We start from the raw sequence: 20,997 nt of genomic DNA, 5'->3' as shown, positions 1-20,997 counted from the left end.
CCTTGTCCTGTGTAGGGTGTGCAGGAGGGCGTGGGGCGGAGTGAGGCCAAAGGGCCAGCAGTCAGAGGACGCCTACACCAAACTAAGGCGCTGCCCTGAAGGTGGTAGGAAGGAGCATTGGCAAATTCTGTGCTTGTAAGCATCTTCATGGAGCGTGCTACAAAGTGGGTCTGTACCCTGATCTCCCCCTATAACAACGTCCCCCATTCACTTTTTGTTCTAGCAATGCTGTGCTACTTATATATATATAGCTCAGCAAACCTAGGCTGTGCCATGGCTCTGTGCCATTTCATGCATTATTGTCTCTGCCTTGGATGCTCTCATGCCACCCTCAGAAAATTGTTATTTCAGGTTGCCTGGGTGGCTCAGTCAGTTGAGCGTCCGTCTCATGATTTTGGCTCGATTCCAGGGTCGTGAGATCGAGCCCTGCATAGGCACTGAGTGTGGGGCCTGCTTGGGATTCTCTCTCTCTCTCTCTCTCTCTCTCCCTCCCCCTGCCCTCCACCTCTCTCCCCTGCTCATACTCTCTCTCTCTCTATCTCTATGAAATAAAAAATGTAAAGGGTGCCTGGGTGGCTCAGTCGGTTAAGCATCCAACTTCGGCTCAGGTCATGATCTCACGGTTCGTGAGTTCGAGCCCCACGTCGGGCTCTGTGCCGACAGCTCGGACCCTGGAGCCCGCTTCAGATTCTGCGTCTCCCTCTCTCTCTGCCCCTCGCCTGCTCACGTTCTGTCTCTCTCTCAAAAATAAATAAACATTAAAACAATTTTATAAAATAAAAAAAATTTTCTAATTTAAAAATTAAAAAAAAAAAATGTTATTTCTTCCTTGAAGACACAGCTCACACACCACCCCGGCCACCTACAAGTGTCCTTCCTTTGTCCCATAAAGTCTCCCTTCATTCCCCATCCGCTTTGAAGGAACAGTGCCTGCTGCTGAGCGGTATCTCAGTATTTGTTGACTAACTGAATGAATTAATGGAATTAAGGAATAAGTGAATGTATTTTATTAAAATTCTAAATACACACTCCACTTCCTGACGCTCTGTTGTCTTAGTCCATCCGGGCTGCTCCAACCAAACCCCGCAGATTCGTGGCCCAGGAGCAGCACGATTTCTTACAGTCCTGGAGGCTGGACTCGGGGGCTGAGGAGTGTCCACTTCCTAGATCCTAGATGGCCGTGAGGGTTCAACCCTCGTGACCTGATGGGCGTCCCAAAGGCCCCGCCTCCTAATGCCATCATGTTGGGGCTGAGGCCTCCGCGTCTGAATTATGAGGGAACACAGACATTGAGTCGATAGGGCTTACTAAAGAAAATCGGCCAGTGTTCAAGATGTTCCATAGAACAACATTCCTTGCAGTCATCTTAAAGAAGGAGTTGGTCGGCCGGTGTGCAATCGCTCCCTTTCTGTTACAGATCCTCACTAAGGATTCCGTGACCATTAGTGTGGATGGCGTGGTCTATTACCGCGTTCAGAACGCAACTCTGGCCGTGGCAAATATCACCAACGCCGACTCCGCAACCCGTCTTTTGGCACAAACGACTCTGAGGAACGTTCTGGGCACCAAGAACCTCTCTCAGATCCTGTCTGACAGGGAAGAAATTGCACACAACATGCAGGTGAGGCGTGTGCCGCGGCTGATACCCACCAGAAATCAAAAGATGAAGCAAAGGGTCATTGGTTGTTTGACAGCTTTTTACTCATTCCAACTGGGGGATCACTGGCCTGCCTTCTTCCCTTCGTAGAAAGGTTTTCTCAAACTTGATTTGGTGGAAGAGAATATTTTTCACACAGAAAGCTCATGGGTTAATAGCTCAGATGCATGCATCTTTTTTTTTTTTTATTCCCTTCAGTGTAGTTTTGTTTTGTTTCCCGAGAACTAGTCATTAACCTTTTTCTTTAGCATAATAATCCAGAGGCCGTGTTGCAAGACAGTGCAGGTATTGTTAAATTCTCGTGTGGGTCCCATGACTTCCCTTGGAACTCCTATGCTTTCCAGTCTTACTTGGGTAATAGATTACAAATTAAACCTGACTTGCTCAACAAAGATAAAGCACTCTAACCTGAGATCTTGTTACTTGTATCAGTGTCATGGTGTGTAGAATCTGTGACCTTACCTGATGTCCACAGCCACCATATGAGACAGGAAGTAGGATTTCATTCCACCCATGGTAAAGGGACCGAGTTGAAGCAGGAGGAAGTAATGTGGCTTACGTGGAGTCATATTAGATCAGGAGCCAGCTGGCCACCTGTTTCTATCAGTAAAGTTTTATTGGGATACAGCCACTCCCATTGGCTTAGGTATTACCCACAGCTGTTTTTGACCTACATCGGCACAGTTCACAGTTGCAACAGACACTGAAAGCAAACGATCACTGTCTGGCCCTTGTAGGAAAAGTTTGCCAACCTCTGCATGAGCTTCTTAGGAATAGAATCAGGATCAGCTCCCTGGGACCCAGCCCCCTAGCTCAGCCTTCCATCCAGCGCAGGAGAAGTAAGCTCTCTCCCGGCTCTCCCCCAGCGCCCTGTCTGCTCTAGACCCCAGTGCTCTACCGTAGGCCTCTGGGCTGGGCTGAGCATTCCTGGCTTGCCTTCTCTCTTCCTGACAGTGTACCCTGGATGACGCCACGGACGACTGGGGAATAAAGGTGGAGCGCGTGGAAATTAAGGACGTGAAGCTGCCTGTACAGCTCCAGAGGGCGATGGCTGCAGAGGCGGAGGCATCTCGGGAGGCCCGAGCCAAGGTAACCTCCCTTTCCTTTTCTTTCCTTTCCTTTTCTTTTCTTTCCTTTCCTTTCCTTTTCTTTCTTTTCTTTTCTTTTCTTTTCTTTTCTTTCTTTTCTTTTTTCTTTTCTTTTCCTTTGTTTTTCTCTTTTCTTTTCTTTCTTTCTCTTTTTTTCTTTCAGTTTGCTTTGCCTGTCGAGTTTTCTTTTTAAGGAAAGCATGGTTGTTATAAAAAATGGAAATAATCTTAACGGGTTTAGCCAAGTTGAAAGCCTCCCTATCACTTCAAGCCACAAGCCCCCCCCAAGGGGCCACCGCTCATGACAGTTTAGTATATACACCGGGGTTTTATTTGACTAGGGTGTTAGATTGCCGGCTTATTTTGCGTAAGCATGGTCACACCCACGTATCGTTCTGTTCCTTGATCCTTTCACTTAACATCATCCTGTGAGCCCATCAGTGTGTATAGAGCCATGTCATTCTTCTGTGACTGCATGTCCCGCCCCCCCCGCCCTGCCATGTCTTATACTTCATGCTCCGAGTCCCCCACTAAGGACAAAGGAACAGTTCTGGCTTAGAGCAAGTGGATAGTCCGGTCCATGTGCCTACCATTTGTTCCTTCCCTGTCTTCGTTTTTGAAGTTTATTTATTTTGAGAGAGAGAGTGACAGTGCATGCGGGATAGGGGTAGAGAGAGAGGGAGAGAGAGAGAATCCCAAGCAGCGTGGAACCCAACGCAGGGCTTGAACTCACGAACCATGAGATCATGGCCTGAGCTAATCCTTGCCTATTTTTTTGTCTTCTCTTTCATTCTCTCTTTTCTCAGGACCTTCTTCCTTCTTACTGTTCCCTCTTCCTCTCTGTCCTCTTCTTTTTTTCACTCCTCTCATGTCTGCTTTTCCCCCTCCTTCTTGTCGTCACCATCCCTGCCTGCTTCTTGAGCCCACATGGGTGCGTGCCCCATAGGAGAAGGGTTGAGGAAATATCTATTAATCTAACCTAGGAAAGAGGGTCTCTGGAGCTAATTCATAAGGACACAGGGATATCTCGCCAAACCCAAGGATGGGAAGTAGAGTCAAGTCCCATCAGGAATGGAGCCAGGGACTGCAGTGTGGTCAAGACCAAAGGGAGCTAATCATTCCATCTCCTGGGCCTCATCTCACTGCTGACAGCTGGAGGGCAGAGTCAACTCTCAAGTTCACACACCTCCCTCAGCTGAACACTAAAGGGGACAGACCCGCCTTGATTCCAGATTCATAGCAGAGAGATTCTCTTTGGCCAAAGTTTGGTCAAAAGGGCAAATTCAGGGGGTGCCTGGGTGGCTCAGTCAGTTAAGCGTCTGACTTCAGCTCAGGTCATGATCTCACGGTTTGTGGGTTCGAGCCCCACGTCAGGCTCTGTGCTGATGGCTCAGAGCCTACTACTTCGGACTCTGTCTCTTTCTCTCTCTGCCCTCCTGGCGCTCTCTCTCTCTCTCTCAAAAATAAACAAACATTAAGAACACTTTTTTTAAAAAAAGGGCAAACTCAAATATTAAGTTCCACAGCGCTTTGCCTGTGAATGGGTGAAGGAAGAGGGCCAGTCTTCATCGGAGGGGTTGCTGTGGACTTGACAGATCTCCCAAGACACAAGGGGCAGACCAATCCATTGTTGTTGTTAGGAAATAGTAATAAGGGCACCTGGGTGGCTCAGTCGGTTAACCGTCCAACTTCAGCTCGGGTCACGATCTTACAGTTCATGAGTTTGAGCCCCACGTGGGGCCCCGTGCTGACAGCTCAGAGACTGGAGTCTGCTTTGGATTCTGTGGCTCCCTCTCTCTCTGCCCCTCCCCCCGCCTCAAAAATAAATAAACATAAAAAAATTTTTTTTAAAGAAAGAAAATAGTAGTAGCTGGTGATAATTGACTAAGCACAGAGCCGTGCCCTTCTAGTAGGATGCCCTTTAAGCCACACATTGGGGACTATAATTTCTTAGCCAGCATCAAATAGAACAGCAGCTCATTTGACACTATACCCAGAATTTTCTACTAACCAGAATTGTTAGCTTTTCCTAATGTGATAATTGATGCTCATGAGGGCAACCTGGTAATTCTGTGGCACCTCCAGTACTGCCATCACATTGAGAAGACTCAGTGGTATTTCTGGTAACATTAAATACGCCCTACTATAATCGAGCTGGTATTTTGAAAAACAGGAATCGCTTTTATCTAGATTACGTCATTAACCGACAGCCCCATTCCAAGCCATACTGAAGAGACTACTTAGAATGTCAGGGCCTGAAGGGTCCTTAGAGATTATCTTCTGAGGCTGACAGATAACCTGGTCCAGAGGCTGCCCCTGCACCCTCCTATTCCCCTGCCGGGAAGCAAGCACAGCACTGTTTTCCGCTGAGCTTAGGCTTGACCTCAGAACCCGTCTGTTGCCCTTCAGGTAACAGTCCTCAACTGCTTGGCCTTGGCCCTAAAAATGAAACTTATTTGCCATCCCACTATTCAGATGAAAAGATTGAGCCCAGAAAATTCATGTGATTTTCCTCAAGGTCACACGGTCGATTAGTGGCAGTGGAAATCAGAATTCCCCTCTGGCTCCTCTGGGCTTTCCATGACGGACTAAGCCCCTTGGGCAAGTGCTTTCACCAGTTAGGAAAGAGAAGTCCTTATAACCATGGGAAGAGACGAAGGAAGCCGGTTAGAATTCTGAATGACTGTGCTCCACCTGGATGAGACTGTAGGGATCGTCTGGAACAGTCTCGTGGACCTGGGCAGTATCTGTCTTTAAGATTAGGGTGAACACATCGAATCACAAGGAGTCTATCCTTTTTGTAAAACACAGTAACCCTGCAACAACCATAAGGCTTATATATTCAAAATGGTACAGTCAGGTTCTCATGGAAAGTAGGGAGTCCATTTCTTCAACAAATAAATTGTGAAAGAAAAGGGTAAGAGAGCCAATAGATTAAGAGCCTTCAGAGAGAAATTCCTCTCTGAAGGAATTTCCGTTACATAGCCATCAGGGAAATGCAAATTCAAATCACAAGCAGATGCCACACTAGACATCTACCGGGATGGCTAAAAAGAAAAGAGCCAAGTGTGGACGAGGGAAGAACTCATACTCCTGTTTTGTCAGTGAGACCACAGATTTGGTAACACCATTTTGGAAAACTGTCTGGCAGTGTGTATCCAACAGAAACGCACTTGTGTGTTTACCAAAACACACAAGGCGTGTACTAGAATGTTCACAGCAGCACTTTGTATTACCTCAACCTGGAAACTGCCCACATGTCCCTTGTGGTTGAATGCATAAAGTGTGCTTCGTTCACACGAAGGAACACCATGCCCCGAAGAGAATGAACATGAAAGTGCTGGCAAACATGGTTTGAGAGAAAGGAGCCAGGCACAAAAGATTCTCCCACAAGCTTGACACCGTATGTTAGTCGAACCTCTTTTTCAATGTTTTAGACCAGCTCTTAATGACTTGAAATGTGATACCTTTTACACTTGCATCCATCCTGATTTCCTCGCTCATAACTCTCAGAAAAATGCCTGCCACGTGCTTTCGGGCGCACATTCCTGGGTCTCCTCCTCTATTCATTGAGAAGGTGGAGTATAGGGATGCAGATCCCCTTTCTCTGCCCTTCGCGGGCCAGCCCGCCTGGGCTACAGAAGGAGACAACAGTACCAACCTCACAGACCTGAAAATGGCTGGTTGTCAAGGGACGGTCTGTAAACATGGGGATCAACATGGGGTTGCTGGGCATTGGCAGAAGCCCCACACCACCACAGGCATCTTGCTTTGCCTTCTGAGGGCCGATTCATGGCATCTACGTGGCCTGTGTTCAGACCGAGCCGGTGGTTACTGCCTTCACATCTTGGGCAGCGTCCTCAGACCAGCTTTCCTGTTAACAGCCCGTGTGCCTAGTCTGGTGGGTCTGGCTTCTCGGCCAAGAGCTCGTATATTGACAGTAGTGGGAGATTAGATATCTCTGCAGCCGGTCCATCGCCAGACCAAAAACAAAGTGCCTAATTGGACCTCTGAGATGACGTGGAAAAAGCCAGAGCCTGCCGTTCTCGGGCAGGAGCTTGTTTTGCATTCCGTACGTACAGGGTTTGCCTTGGAGCACACGGTTACGTGCATCTTTTTGAGGGCACCTGGAGTGCCCCCTCTCACAGACCTAGGTAGGACGTTCTGGGTATCTTGACAAACTGAGGTTTTTATCCTCTAAACTGAGTGCCTTCTCTTGGTGACACCATACCCTGTATCACCCGTCTCACCTAATGGCACCCCCCAGGCAACCGAAACCTAGAAACCCACGGCTCAGCCTCTGTTCCTCTTCCTCCCCGTACCCAGCCAGCCTCCAAACTGCTGACTGTCCTGAAAAGCACCGCCCCCGGCCCGTTTCCCCCTCCAACCCCACATCCCCATTACCAGCCAGTCGCACCAGTCACTCTGAGGCCGTCCTGTTAGCAGCTCTCAGTGTCTCCTCTTCTCATCCATCCTCTGACGTCTGTCCGTGTGTTTTCTCCAACTGGATCTGATGAGGTTCCTTGCTCAAAACTGTTCAGCAGCTTCCCTCTGCCTCCAGACTGCAGACGAAACACCCCAGCCTCTCCTCTGCCTCACACTGCATTCGGCCACTTAGATTTTTCTGGAATATACCAGCTTTTTAAAACCTTGGTACCTTGACGTGTGTGCTGCCTGAAGTATTCTTCTTCATCTGTGGCCAAACGACAAAGCTTTCATCCTGTCCTATTCAACTTCCATAATCTCATCAGCGCGTGTTCTGCAAAGCCTGCTTTGCTGAGTGCTGGCCCTGTGCCTTGTACCTGTCTGTCTACATTTCTCACACTGGAGTGAAGTGATCCGTTCCCATGTCTATCTCCCCTGCTTGACCGGGAGCCGAAGGAGGCAAGGGGGTCCACTCTCTTCCCTAGCTACTGCACAGGGCTTGACCCCTCGGCGGCTCCCAACATTTATTCTAGAAGTGAATGAAACTCCACTGGTCGTGAGACTATCGTGTTCAACTCGGATATTCATGGGAGTATTATGAACCATGAATATTTTGAGATCCCTGTGAAAACAACCCAGTTGGAACTGCACCATTAAGCTTAGTGAGCATGGTATCTTCACGCCCTCTTCTAGGATTATGGAGTAAGAGTAACTCACCGCCTTGATTGGCTTCTGAATCCTTTATACATTAAGGCATAGCTGGATTCAAAAACCAGGTCTTGACTTTCCTATACGATAGCCTCCGTTTATACATTTCACACTTAATGTACCTTTCTGTCTTCCTCACAATGGCCCTAAAAGGCAGCTACTATCCCGTTTTAAGAGTAAGAAACCAGAGCTCAGAATGTTAAATAACCTCTCTGAGGACACTCAGCTGGTGAGGGTTAGGTTTGGAATTTGAGTACAAGCCTGTCCCACTCCAAAGCCCCTGCTTTCCCCCCCGACCCCAGTGATGTTCACACTTTTATGCCCGTGTAACCTCAAGAGGAATTTAGACAAACTATATGTCCCATCACACATTTTAAGTAGACATGTGAAAATTTTCATTTGAATTTATATACTTAGCTAAGCATATAATCTGACATGTTTTAAATATTGACATTTTATTTTATTTTATTTTAAATGTTGATTTTTGAGAGAGAGAGTGAGCAGGGGAGGGGCAGAGAGAGCGGGAAAGAGAGAGAGAGAGAGAGAGAGAGAGAGAGAGAATCCCAAGCAGGCTCTGCGCTGTCAGCAAGGAGCCCAACGTGGGGCTCAAACTCACGAATTGTGAGATCGTGACCTGAGCCGAAATCAAGAGTCAGATGCTTAACCGACTGGGGCACCTGGCTGGCCCGGTTGGAGGAACACGCAACTCCTGATCTTGGGGTCATGAGTTTGAGCCCCAGGTTGGGTACAGAGATTACTAGAAAAATAAATATAAACTTTAAAAAAATTAATTAATTAATTAAAACTTCACATCACTCATTTCAATGTATCCAGTGAAATTCAAACAACATAATGATTCCATCATCTGTTTAAAATACGTAAATAAGCTCTTTCAATAGGCATGTTTCATTGTCCCTTTTCTTTTCTCCTTGGACTTGTATTTCCACTCTGCCTCCTCATGGAGTCTTTTCCTAATACAATATATTTTGTCATGAATTACTTTATTACTCCTACCGCAACACATTTAGTATTGAAGTGGGTTTTTTTTTTTTAAGTTTATTTATTTTGAGAGAGAGAGAGAGTGAGCACGTTCAGGGGAGGGGTAGAGAGGGAGAGAGAGAATCCCAGCAGGCCCCTTGCCGTCATCACAAAGCCCTTGATGGGGCTCAGGCCCACCAACCGTTGAGATCATGACCTGAGCCGAAATCAAGAGTCGGATGCTTAACTGACTGAGCCACCCAGGCATCCCTAGTACTGAAGTTAAAATTAATATTTTAAACATTTCCTGTGACTACAAATAAGGCATTTAAATGTTTCAGAATTTCTCCCAAATAATTTTTTTCTTTAACTAGAAATGCTTATCTTAACAAGATAAAGAATTCCTGTGTTTGCAGCTAGCTGGCTGTCACGTATTGCCAGAATGAGACAAGATTAAACATCAGTTCTAGTGTTAACTTTTCATTTTTGTACCTCTAAGGACTGAGAACTTTTGTTTACATAAATAAGTAGGTGGAAATGTGTTTAAAGTCATGCCATGCAGTCCTTCATACTGTTTCTGAATTACGTGTTAAAAATCATACAGTGATCTTTCATTTAAAAATATGTTTCGGGGCGCCTGGGTGGCGCAGTCGGTTAAGCGTCCGACTTCAGCCAGGTCACGATCTCGAGGTGCATGAGTTCGAGCCCCGCGTCAGGCTCTGGGCTGATGGCTCAGAGCCTGGAGCCTGTTTCCGATTCTGTGTCTCCCTCTCTCTCTGCCCCTCCCCCGTTCATGCTCTGTCTCTCTCTGTCCCAAAAATAAATAAACGTTGAAAAAAAAAATTAAAAAAAATAAAAATATGTTTAATGGTCATCAGCTTTCAGTTCCATAAGGTCCTCTGTCCTTTCTTTAAAATCAAACAACTGGAAATTGAACGCCTGGGTGGCTCAGTCGGTTGAGCGACTGATTCTTGATTTTGGCTCAGGTCATGATCTCACAGTCTTGAGATCAAGCCCCGTGTTGGGCACTGGGCTGGGTGTAGAGCCTGCTTAAGATTCTCCCTCTCTCTCTCTCTCTCTCTCTCTCTCTCAATCAATAAATAACTGGAAATTCATGTGACTTGCAAAAGGATTTGTGTCCATTCACTAGTTCAACCCCTATTTTGAGTTGCCCCTCTGTTCGGTCCCCTGAAGCATGCAAGAAAAGCCACAGTAAGAGACGATGTCTCGATCTCAGGCACATAGGCAAATCAGACATAGGAAAAAGGACGTATGGAAATGGGGTAACCGGAAATGGATTTCCTTAAAACTATTCTGGCGCATTCCTGGAGAAGGCTTTGTGTGCACACCCTGGTTTGAAGACTGCCCCTTGACACCTGTATTTTCTCCAGTCTGACCTCTCCCTCCTCCTGTTCCACAGGTCATTGCAGCCGAGGGAGAAATGAACGCATCCAGGGCTCTGAAAGAAGCCTCCATGGTCATCACTGAGTCTCCCGCGGCCCTTCAGCTGCGGTACCTCCAGACACTGACCACCATTGCTGCTGAGAAAAACTCCACGATCGTCTTCCCCCTGCCCATAGACATGCTGCAAGGCATCGTGGGGGCAAAGAAGTGAGCCACAGAGGCCAACGCAGAGACGCGCCCTTCCCTTCCAGGGTAGAGTGGGGACCAAATCAGCCTTTAACCTGTAAGGAGCGAGTAGGGCGGGACCTTGACTATTCCTTCCTTTCCTATTCCGTACGTTGACTGCGAGGTGCTTAGAATGTGTAGTGATCCTAGCCACAGATACAGATGAGGATTGTTAGCTTGTAAATACTGAGAAAGAGACGGGATGTGGGGAGGGGGTTGGCAATTGGTGATCTGTAAGATCATTTCGATCATTTCTTAACTCTTTTAAAATATTTAAAGTTCATACGTTTAGATCATTAGGTAATAGGCTAAATCCCCCTTCTTTTGACTTTCCCTGGGTCATTCTGCAGCCAGACCAAAGGCAAGGAAACAGGACACCCTGGCTGGACAAATGCTTTGCAGAAAGCAGTGACCTTAGGCTACAACCAGCTCCTCTGGGCCATATGTGCCTTACCTCCGGGGAATCTTAAGGAAACGTTCCTACCATCCGTTTACTTTCTAAGCCCAGACCACGTTTCAAAATAATCCTCACTTGAGAGTTGGCATTTTCGTGCCTATACCTGTCAACACTGGAGGAAATGGTCAAGGTCGGTGAAAAAGATGATCTTAACCCTTGAAAGACTTCTGAATCTACTATCACAAAGATCCTTTAAGAATAATAAGAATAGTTCTCTCTTTCTTTTAAACTTCTTTTAGCCTCTTTATGACTCAGTGATTCCTCTGTGGTCTTTCAAACCAGCTAAATACTTGTCACAAAAGTGCTTTTTCCTCACTTTTGCCTATTTTCATATATCAGGTTCTAAATAGTTCTGATTTTTAAATAAAATGTTCTCTAAGTTCTATACACAATTCTTTGTATACCCATTTGAATGGCTTAAGGACTAATCCTTTTTTCTAAAAAATAGGTAAAGCAATTCTCTCTTATTGTCTGCATGCTATTAACTATCGGACACTGTGAAATACCTTGGTTACCAGGCCCATTCATTAAATATTATGAGGAATTCACAATATATTGGGCACATAATAACCAATGAGCTTGGGAACACACTGTCAGACTTAAGATATATAGATGGAGTCCTCCTTTTCTATCACGTGTGGTCAGTGCCCAGAGAGGAAGTGGGCAGCCCCTCCTACCCAGTTCCTTGTTCCACAATGGTAGGAAGCCTTTTGCAAATGCGTGTGAATTTTGCAAATGCCCGTGGAGTCTGAGCAACCTGGCATTCTTCCTGTTGGTCCGACAACCTGGCTGGTGACACTTAAACCACTTCCTCCTCGTGGCTCTGAGTTCACCTAGAGAGGTCTTGGGAATGGCAGCTTCCTTACCCAGAGCCACCCTTCATATTGGTCCTTAGCTGCATCCCTCTGTCTGTCCCAGACTATGAATGTCCCCTCCCCGATCGCCCATTTCCAAGCTTATTTTAGAAAACCTTGAACCGTGCATCCATGTTCCCAGCTGAGTTTATTACATGTATATGGAGCATTTTGCCTTGGAACTCAAGTTACGTTTCTATTTATAATTTTTTAACTAATGATTTTCTCTCTTTCGTGCGGTGACTCACCCTCGACCAGTGAGGACCAGGAAACAGCCCCATATCCTGGCTGAAAACCTCTTCTCAGGCTTAGAGTAACAGTGCTTTCTGCTCCTTTGAGTGTCCCTATTTCCAGATACCAGTCTTCGCCTCTCTGCCTTGTGGATTCATAGCCCAATAGGTTGGGATTAAATTGCTTGAGAGGGAGGAAGCATAAAAGGGGTCTAGGATGAGCGCTGGTGCAAGAGTGTTCTCCACGTGGCCTCCCTTTCCAATGCTGTACATAATAAAGTGTGCACTTTTACTCATTTTCTTTGGGTGAGAGTCTGTTTCTGCCTGGATTTAGTGTCTGTGGGTTTCATTTTTCAGAAATGGCACATGTGATCCTCCGGTCCCGGGCTGGATGCATTGGCTTCTCGGTGTGCTTTATGTGGGCCAAAAAATGCGGAGAGGTTAAAGTTGCCCAACTGCCGTCTTTCTTGCCTAGGCCCCTTCTGGAGCACCTGCCCATATATTTTCCCTGGGGAGTTCGAGATCCATGGACACCCTGAATCCTTTGCTAGTTTAATCACCCTTTGCCCGAATCCAAGCAGGACAGGAACTCACTTCTGTCACCCCGTGGTCTGTTACAGCTCCAGTGCCTTGCAGGCTGCCTGGCCCAAGGCACACAACAGGTACCTATTGACCAGCCCAAAGTCAGACACAGGATCCAAGCCCAGGCCGGCCTCTTCGTCGCCTGTCATGGCGCCTCACGATGACTTCTATATGGTAGACGACAAAATCCAAGGTCATGTTTTGGGGGGAGAAAGTTGTTAGGAGAAACTACGTGGTTGAACTTCGAGAGAAAAATATGAAGTCCGAGCAACTCTTGCCCCGGGCAACTTCCTTTTTCGGAGCACTGTAGAGTTATGAGGCCACAGCCACCAATAAACTGAAATTGGCTAATAAACCACCTTGCGTGCCAGTAGAAGAAATGAAGAATTCAGGGGTAGGTCCCCTGCAATTTGACCTCCCACAGGTTTGCAGGAGGGGAGCTGGCTTGTCCAGACAGGACTCCGTCTGCCTTGAGGGAAGGCCCTTGGAAGCTCTAGGCTGTAAATGCTGCTTTTGTCCCAGGACTTTGCATCTGTCAAAGTGATTGCTTTGACTGCAAGTAACCCTTTGGGGTAAGTGAGGTGGGAGTTACAGGATCCCGTCCAAATCTCTCAGCGTGGCAGTTGAGGTGGGCCCGGCCTACCTCTCACAATGTGAGGCCTAGCACTCCCCACCTGCTCCCCCACGACCCCCTCTGTACTTGCTGCACACTCTGAGATGACTCCCTGCCCCTCCGGCCCCCATGTCTCACCTGGAAAATTCCTTCTCCTCTCCCCTCGTCACCTCTGCAGTGAATCACAATCTCTAGACATAGGGCCCCTGGGGCATAAAAAGCTCCCTGGGCAATCCGAGTGATCAGCAGCTTTGGAAATAGCAGTGTAAACACACGTGCACACCCTTCCCAGCATCTACACCTTCACACTGACTTCTGTTCTACAGTCCTATGCATGGCAGTCTCTGTTACGGTTGGAGATCGGGTTGGGGGAGGTGGTGCAGAACAAAAGCAGGGGCAACATGAGAAAAGACCAGAAGACCAGAGGGGAGGAAAGGGGGTCTGTCCCGCAGCAGTTCCTTGCTCCGGTTGGAACATCCATGGAGAAAAGGTTTAGGAGAAGTTTGCGGGAAAGGCTAAGAGGGACTTTGTGACGCCCTGAATATGAACAGAGATTCAGGGTCCTGGGGGCACAAAGCGGGGCACAGAGGAAGTCCCTCTCCCACAACTTTGGGAGCATTCAGGGGCACCTCTCATGACGGTAACTGCAGGAGCAGATTTCTGCAAAGAGTTCGGGGCAGCAGCATGACTCAACGGAATACAGGGGAAGCCAGGGAGGTGTAGGCAGATTAGTTACAGGGTATGGCAACTGTGAGGACGCGCCTTGCCCAGACTTCTACTGCAGGGGACTATAAATGACTAAGGGCCCCAGCTGCTGGCTTTGAGTGCTGGTCCCCACAGGTGCACCAAAGCCACACCTCCCGACGACTGAATGCAGTGGGGAGACAAGACACGCTGTACCTGCTCCTGGGAGGCACACAGCGCCTTCACGGGCCGATTGGACTGTGGCTCAAAAACTCTTTGAATCAAAGAGCTGTTTGTGCCCCAGTGTTCACAGCAGCCTGGTTCACAATAGCCAAAAGGTGGAAACGACCTGAGTCCCCGCCGCTGGATGAATGGTTAAGCAAAATGTGTATATGCACAATGGAGTATTATTCGGCCACAAAAAGGAAATTTTGATATTTGCTATAACATGTATGAATCTTGAGAAAACATTATGCTAAGTGAAATAAGCCCGACACAGAGGACAAATACTGTATGAGAAAAGGCAAATCCATAGAGACAGAAAGTCAAATAAAGGTTACAAGGAGCAAAGGGGCCCCGGGTGGCTCAGTCGGTTAGGCGGCCGGCTCTTGCTTTCGGCTCAGGTCATGATCTCACGGTTCATGAGTTCGAGCTCCCATTGGGCTCTGCGCTGACAGCGCTGAGCCTGCTTGGGGTTCTCTCCCTCTTTGTCTCTCTGCCCCTCCCCTGCTGGCACTCTCTCTCTCAAAATAAATAAATGGTGCTGACTCCACAACACTGTAGATGTATGTAATGACACTGCATGCCGCTTAGAAATAGTCAAAATGGGGGCGCCTGGGTGGTGCAGTCGGTTAAGCGTCCGACTTCAGCCAGGTCACGATCTCGCGGTCCGTGAGTTCGAGCCCCGCATCGGGCTCTGGGCTGATGGCTCAGAGCCTGGAGCCTGCTTCCGATTCTGTGTCTCCCTCTCTCTCTGCCCCTCCCCCGTTCATGCTCTGTCTCTCTCTGTCCCAAAAATAAATAAACGTTGAAAAAAAAATTAAAAAAAAAAGAAATAGTCAAAATGATTATTATGTATCATTTACCATGATAAAAAGTACACCAAAAACCAGAAAATACCTAGGAATAAATCTAACCAAAGAGGTGAAAAACCCACACACTGAAAACTATAGAAAGTTTATGAAAGAAATTGAGGAAGACACAAAGAAATGGAAAAAGATTCCATGCTCCTGGAGAGGAAGAACAAATATTGTTAAAATGTCGATACTACCCAAAGCAATCTATGTATTCAACGCAATCCCTATCAAAGTAACACTAGCATTCTTCACAGAGCTAGAACAAACAGTCCTAAAATTTGTATGGAACCAGAAAAGACCCCGAATAGCCAAAGAAATCTTGAAAAAGAAAACCAAAGCTGGAGGCATCACAATCCCAGACTTCAAGCTGTGTTACAAAGCTGTAATCATTAAGACAGTATGGTACTCACACAAACACAGACACTCAGATCAATGGAACAGAATAGCGAACCCACAAATGGACCCACAAATGGATGGCCAACTAATCTTTGACAAAGCAGGAAAGAATATCCAATGGAATAAAGACAGTCTCTTCAGCAAGTGGTGCTGGGAAAACTCAACAGCAACATGCAGAAGAATGAACCTGGACCACTTTCTTACACCATACCCCAAAATAAACTCAAAATGGATGAAAGACCTCAATGTAAGACAGGAAGCCATCAAAATCCTCAAGGAGAAAGCAGGCAAAAACCTCTGTGACCTTGGCCACAGCAACTTCTTACTCAACACGTCTCTGGAGGCAAGGGAAACCAAAGCAAAAATGAACTATTGGGACGTCAAGATAAAAAGCTTCTGCACAGCAAAAGAAACAATCGGCAAAACTAAAAGGCAACCGACAGAATGGGAGAAGATAACTGCAAATGACGTATTAGATAAAGGATTAGTATCCAAAATCTATAAAGAACTTATCAAACTCAACACCCAAAAACCAAATAATCCAGTGAAGAAATGGGCAAAAGACATGAATAGACACTTCTCCAAAGAAGACATCCAGATGGCCAACCGACACATGAAAAAATGCTCCACATCCCTCATCATCAGGGAAATACAAATCAAAACCACAATGAGATACCACCTCACATCTGTCAGAATGGCTAACATTAACAACTCAGGCAACAACAGATGTTGGCGAGGATGCGGAGAAAGAGGATCTCTTTTTCATTGTTGGTGGGAATGCAAACTGGTGCAGGCACTCTGGAAAACACTATGGAGGTTCCTCAAAAAATTAAAAATAGAACTACCCTACGACCCAGCAATTGCACTACTAGGCATTTATCCAAGGGATACTGGTGTGCTCTTTCAAAGGGACACATGCACCCCCATGTTTATAGCAGCACTATCAACAATAGCCAAAGTATGGAAAGAGCCCAAATGTCCATCGATGGATGAATGGATAAAGAGGATGTGGCATATATACAATGGAGTATTACTCGGCAATCAAAAAGAATGAAACCTTGCCATTTGCAACTACGTGGATGGAACTGGAGGGTATTAAGCTCAGCGAAATTAGTCAAAGAAAGACAAATATCATATGACTTCGCTCCTATGAGGACTTTAAGACACAGAACAGATGAACATAAGGGAAGGGAAACAAAAATAATACAAAAACAGGGAGGGGGACACATATATTACGTGATTCATAAATATGGAGAACAAACCGAGGGTTACTGGAGGGGTTGTGGGAGGGGGGGATGGGCTAAATGGGTTAAGGGGCACTAAGGAATCTACACCTGAAATCATTGTTGCACTATATGCTAACTTGGATGTAAATTAAAATATATACATATAATTTAAAAAATAACAAAAAAAGAAAAGTGGGACCATACCACATACCATTAAAAAAGAGTTTTCTTATTTTCATTTTTTATTTTTTTACTTTGGTTCAAGCATTCCCTGAAAGCTTTGCCAAACTTTCCTGGACGGCACGGCCATCTGGGACGGCTTCTGCCCAACCTTCTCCCTCTTCTCCTTCACTTGGGGTCAGACGTGCACCTCAGTCCAGCGGCTCCCTCAGTTCCCCGGTTTCCTCCCGATTTCCTTTCACACAGGCAGTTCCCCTGGGGCCACCTGGGTGCATCCCACCTCATCCTGGCACCTGCTTCTCGGAGGTCCAGGATTCACACAGAGTGAAGGAAGCTTAGCCACCGGCTCACAGGCACATGCCAGGCCCCTCCCTGGGAATTCCCAGAATAATTACCGAGACATATTGAGCCACGACAGGCTAGCACACTTCAAAAAGCTTTTATTGGATTCAATTTCCAAAAGGACAGATACTTGAGACAATTGTACAAGGACCCTGAATTTCTGCATGGCTGTTTTTGGCTACTGTAAAAACACACACACACCAGAGTGGCCCTGCTCTCTGTAAGGTCTCTGAAGGATGGACTGTTATAAAAAGGCACTGACCGGTGACAGGGGGGGGGGCCTGCCTGTCCTCAGGCAGCCAGCTCAGCCATGGCCCTGTCCAAGGGATCCACAGACCAGTAGCTGTCATCCCAGCCGAGGAACCAGCCCACGAAGGAGGGAGGTTCAAAGCCTTGCTTCACGATGGTGATGGGGGTCCTCCTGTCGCGATTAGCTGGGTCCGTCTCAATATACCGCTTAGCTGCAGACACACATGCAGGAAAAGAAAACCCCAGGAATGCTTCGTGCGTCCTTCACCAGAGAGAGGTGGTTCAGGGCAGAAGCTGCCTACGATGGCTTTTGGTCCTAGTGTCTCTGATGGCCAGTCCCTGCACTAGACGCTAGCATCCCTTAGCAATGACCGCACATGGCTCCCCGACCACCCTGCCCACCAGGAACGCAGGAAGGGCCCGGGGTCACGGTTTAACTCCCTGCTTCACAAAGTTTGTATCACTTTGCTCTCTTGCTCTCCCCTATTGGAAGATATTAACAAACCAGCTTGAGGGTTCTGCGTCCCAAGTCAGATCTGGTCAGCTACCAGAGATCTGCTTTCCGACATCCAAACCCTGACAAGTTGGGTCCTTGGGCAAACTTAGAGTAGCCTTTCCCTGGCATGACCTGAAGCTTTCTGTAGGAGCCGATCTGCTCTTCCAGTGCCCCAGGCAGGGCTCCCGAGGGGCTGACCACGGATGAGGAAGTGCCACCCCGCTGTCACGAACTCCCAGACCCATGCGGGAAGCTGTTCCCACTGCACCGCAGGAAAGAGCCCCACAGGCACACGTGGTCCTCACCAGAGCTCAGGGCTTCTGTCTTTTCCTCTTCTTGAGAATCCTTTCCAACCCAGACAAAGACCTGGAGTGAGGCGTGAAACGAAAAGTGTACATGAGGGCGCTGCCCACACGCACCGCTGGAGAAGAATGGGGAGGCTCCTGGGGCCCAGCCGGGAACGGACACGGCCCACAGACCAGGACTGGAAGGACTTGGAACAGAGCTTGCAAACTGGTGACCTTCACACACGCTTTCTTGGCCCACCCACCACCACAGCTTGGTCTATAATGCCCGTGTAGCCAAGTTTAGTTACCAGCTTGCGTTAAAATCTAGAATTCCGCGTTCTCTTGAAAACTTGGAGGATCTGGCGACCACGGGCCTTCACGCTCATGTGGATGAGGCTGAGTGGCAGCACCCCTGCCCCCACCCCCACCGCCGATTTAGACCAGCATTTCCAGTTTGCCTCAGGACCAGCCACGCCGTGTCCCCCCACCCCAGCCCCCTCACATTGCTAACCAATTGCTAACATTGCTTACATTGCTAACATTGCTTAACCAATGAGTTTGAGACCCTTCTCTAGAAGTTCATGAATTATCCCTCTCTGGCATTTGTTTGCTCAACCAATGAGCAGCCAAACATATGCTCACACCAAACAGGCACTGAGTCTGCTCTGGGCCGCACGGGTCTAAGGCTTGGAATAAAAACAAGTTACCACCACTACCACCGTTGTGAGCCTTAATACAAGTCGTGTAATACAACAATTTTTAGGTGTATCTAAGATATCTTAAAGGGGCGCCGGGTGGCTCAGCTGGTTAAGCGTCGACTTCAGCTCAGGTCACGATCTCATGGTTCATGGGTTTGAGTCCCACATCAGGCTCTGTGCTGACAGCTCAGGGCCTGGAGGCTGCTTCCGATTCTATGTCTCCCTCTCTCTCTGCCCCTCCCCTGCTTGCACTCTGTCCCTCTCTTGAAAATGAATAAATGTTAAAAAAAATTTTTTTTTAAATATTTTAAAGAGCCCCTGTCATTGACCAGATGATATCAGATAATAAAATACCAGTCTTTCTCTTACTTATTTACAAACGTGTTCCCTGCTAAACTAGAAGCCCCTTCACGGCAGGTACTGTGTCTACTTTGCTCATTGTAGGATTCCAGCATTTTTTCCTGGAAGACACTGGTGTGTACTAAATGTGGGCTGAGTGAATGAAGAAACGGATGAATGAATAGATTAGGTGGCCAGAGGAGCCATCGACGACAGCAGCTGGATGGCTCAAGCTACAAACATTCTGGTATTGATCTTCTAACCGGGCATCCCCAGAAGAAGAGACAGAGGGGAGCCTTATGTCTTCGTGGCTGCCATCTGTAATTTTGATAACTCTGACAGGAAGGGTTATCGACTGCCATCCCCCCAGAGAATGTGAAGCCCTGTGAGGGCAGGGGAATGTCTACTTTATTTACTGCTCTCTTCCTAGCATCTAGAGCAGTGTCTGGCACAAAGCAGGTGCTCAGTTAATACTGGTCGACTGAAGGAATGGCACCACCATTCCTACCAGTCCTACACAACAGCCTTCCCCAGGAGGTGAAGCAGAGAGAGCTCAGAGCCCTCTAAAACAGAAGGAGATGCCCTTCGAAATGCCCAGGTAACCCTCTGTAGACTGTTTATGCCCGCATATGATATGCTAAGTTCAAGTTTCTCTACCAATAGATTTAAGGGAGGAGTTCACACTGCCCTAAGGCCCAGGAGAGAACGCTGGCCATCCGATTTGCATCTATATGGTGCTTCACAGTGTGCAAGGTGATCTTATCTACACCTCACCTCGTAGAATTAGGCAAGGTAGGTCCCATCACTCCCATTTTGCAGATGGGGAAATGGAGGCCCAGAAAGGGAAAGTGCCTCGCAACACCTCAGGGACCTTTCCAGCAACATCTGGCTCTTTTAAGCCCTTCTGGCAACTGATCTAAGAGCTGCAGTCTAGCACCTCCCTCATCCCAAACAGCCTACGCCTTCTGTCCTCCACCCACCTGGTCCCAGGTGTCCAGGAGCATGACGTCATCTGTGGCCAGGTCTTCCTGCATAAGCTCGCCAGGAACCTCTTCGATCTGGGAAGGAACAGAAGGGTTAACGAAAGCACACCGGTGATCCAGAGGTCTTCCTTCCCCTGGGCGGGCTCACTGTGCTCCAGCCGGCAGGGGATCCCTCCTCCCTGCCCTGCGTCAAGGGCTTCTCCCTGCCCTGCTGCTGACGCCACACGCCTTGCAAGCCCGCCTCCCAGTGGGTAAGCAGAGGCAGAGACCTCCGTCGGGGCTCACCACAAAACGGCCGATCTTGTTGGAGCAGGCAAAGAGGCGAGGAGGGTGGGCGTCCATCTTCTTGTCCTTCAGTCGCGGGGATGTGCGGTAGGCGGCCTTCCCGCCCAGCGCCTCCCAGAAGCTGTCTGTGAGGGGGGGAGGCCGCGCCAGTTGCCAACAGATACCGCCTCCCGCCAGCCCTTCTCATCAGACCCCACGATAAACCCTGCCCTAGCACGGCTGACTGCTCTCAATCCACCCTCTGCCTTCAAATCCCGGTGGGGATGGCAGGGGGGAGGGGGGGCGGAGGGGGGCAACTGGGAAGGGGCCTGAGGGAATTTCAAGGTGATGAAACAGGGGCCCAGAGAGGGCAGACTTGGCACAACACACAGCCAGGAATGACGACAGCACTGCAGGATGGGGATAATTATTCCCGCTCCACAAACAAGGTAACTGCGGCTCAGAGAGGTTAAGCAACTCACCCAACATCACACAGCTAACAAGGAGTAAAGGCAGGATACAAATCTATCTGACTCTAACCCCCTATTTTTTCCAC

The 20,997-nt window shown here is 47.9% G+C and overlaps 2 protein-coding genes across 6 annotated transcripts in view; one reads left to right on the top strand and one right to left on the bottom strand.

The window, feature by feature from the left end:
• STOM (stomatin) overlaps nt 1–12,323 on the top strand; it is a 32,175-nt gene extending 19,852 nt beyond the window's left edge. Inside the window, exons 5-7 of the mRNA XM_030294353.1 lie at nt 1,418–1,621; nt 2,612–2,746; nt 10,277–12,323. Of these exons, the coding sequence (XP_030150213.1) occupies nt 1,418–1,621; nt 2,612–2,746; nt 10,277–10,471 (534 nt within the window). The 3' untranslated portion in view covers nt 10,472–12,323. The remainder of the gene's footprint in view (nt 1–1,417; nt 1,622–2,611; nt 2,747–10,276) is intronic.
• A 4,880-nt stretch (nt 12,324–17,203) lies between these two features.
• Nucleotides 17,204–20,997, bottom strand: part of GSN (gelsolin) — a 53,948-nt gene continuing 50,154 nt past the window's right edge. For all 5 annotated transcript variants that reach the window (XM_030294343.1, XM_032595639.1, XM_030294340.1 and 2 more), the window contains 4 exons: nt 20,463–20,587; nt 20,175–20,252; nt 18,176–18,236; nt 17,204–17,586 (listed from right to left, as the gene is read on the bottom strand). In XM_030294343.1, coding sequence (XP_030150203.1) covers nt 17,417–17,586; nt 18,176–18,236; nt 20,175–20,252; nt 20,463–20,587 — 434 coding nt within the window. In that variant the 3' untranslated portion in view covers nt 17,204–17,416. The remainder of the gene's footprint in view (nt 17,587–18,175; nt 18,237–20,174; nt 20,253–20,462; nt 20,588–20,997) is intronic.

This window comes from Lynx canadensis, chromosome D4 (assembly GCF_007474595.2).
Source record: "Lynx canadensis isolate LIC74 chromosome D4, mLynCan4.pri.v2, whole genome shotgun sequence".
In the NCBI taxonomy this organism is placed as follows: Eukaryota; Metazoa; Chordata; class Mammalia; order Carnivora; family Felidae; genus Lynx; species Lynx canadensis.
This window is presented reverse-complemented; position numbering and strand designations above follow the sequence as displayed.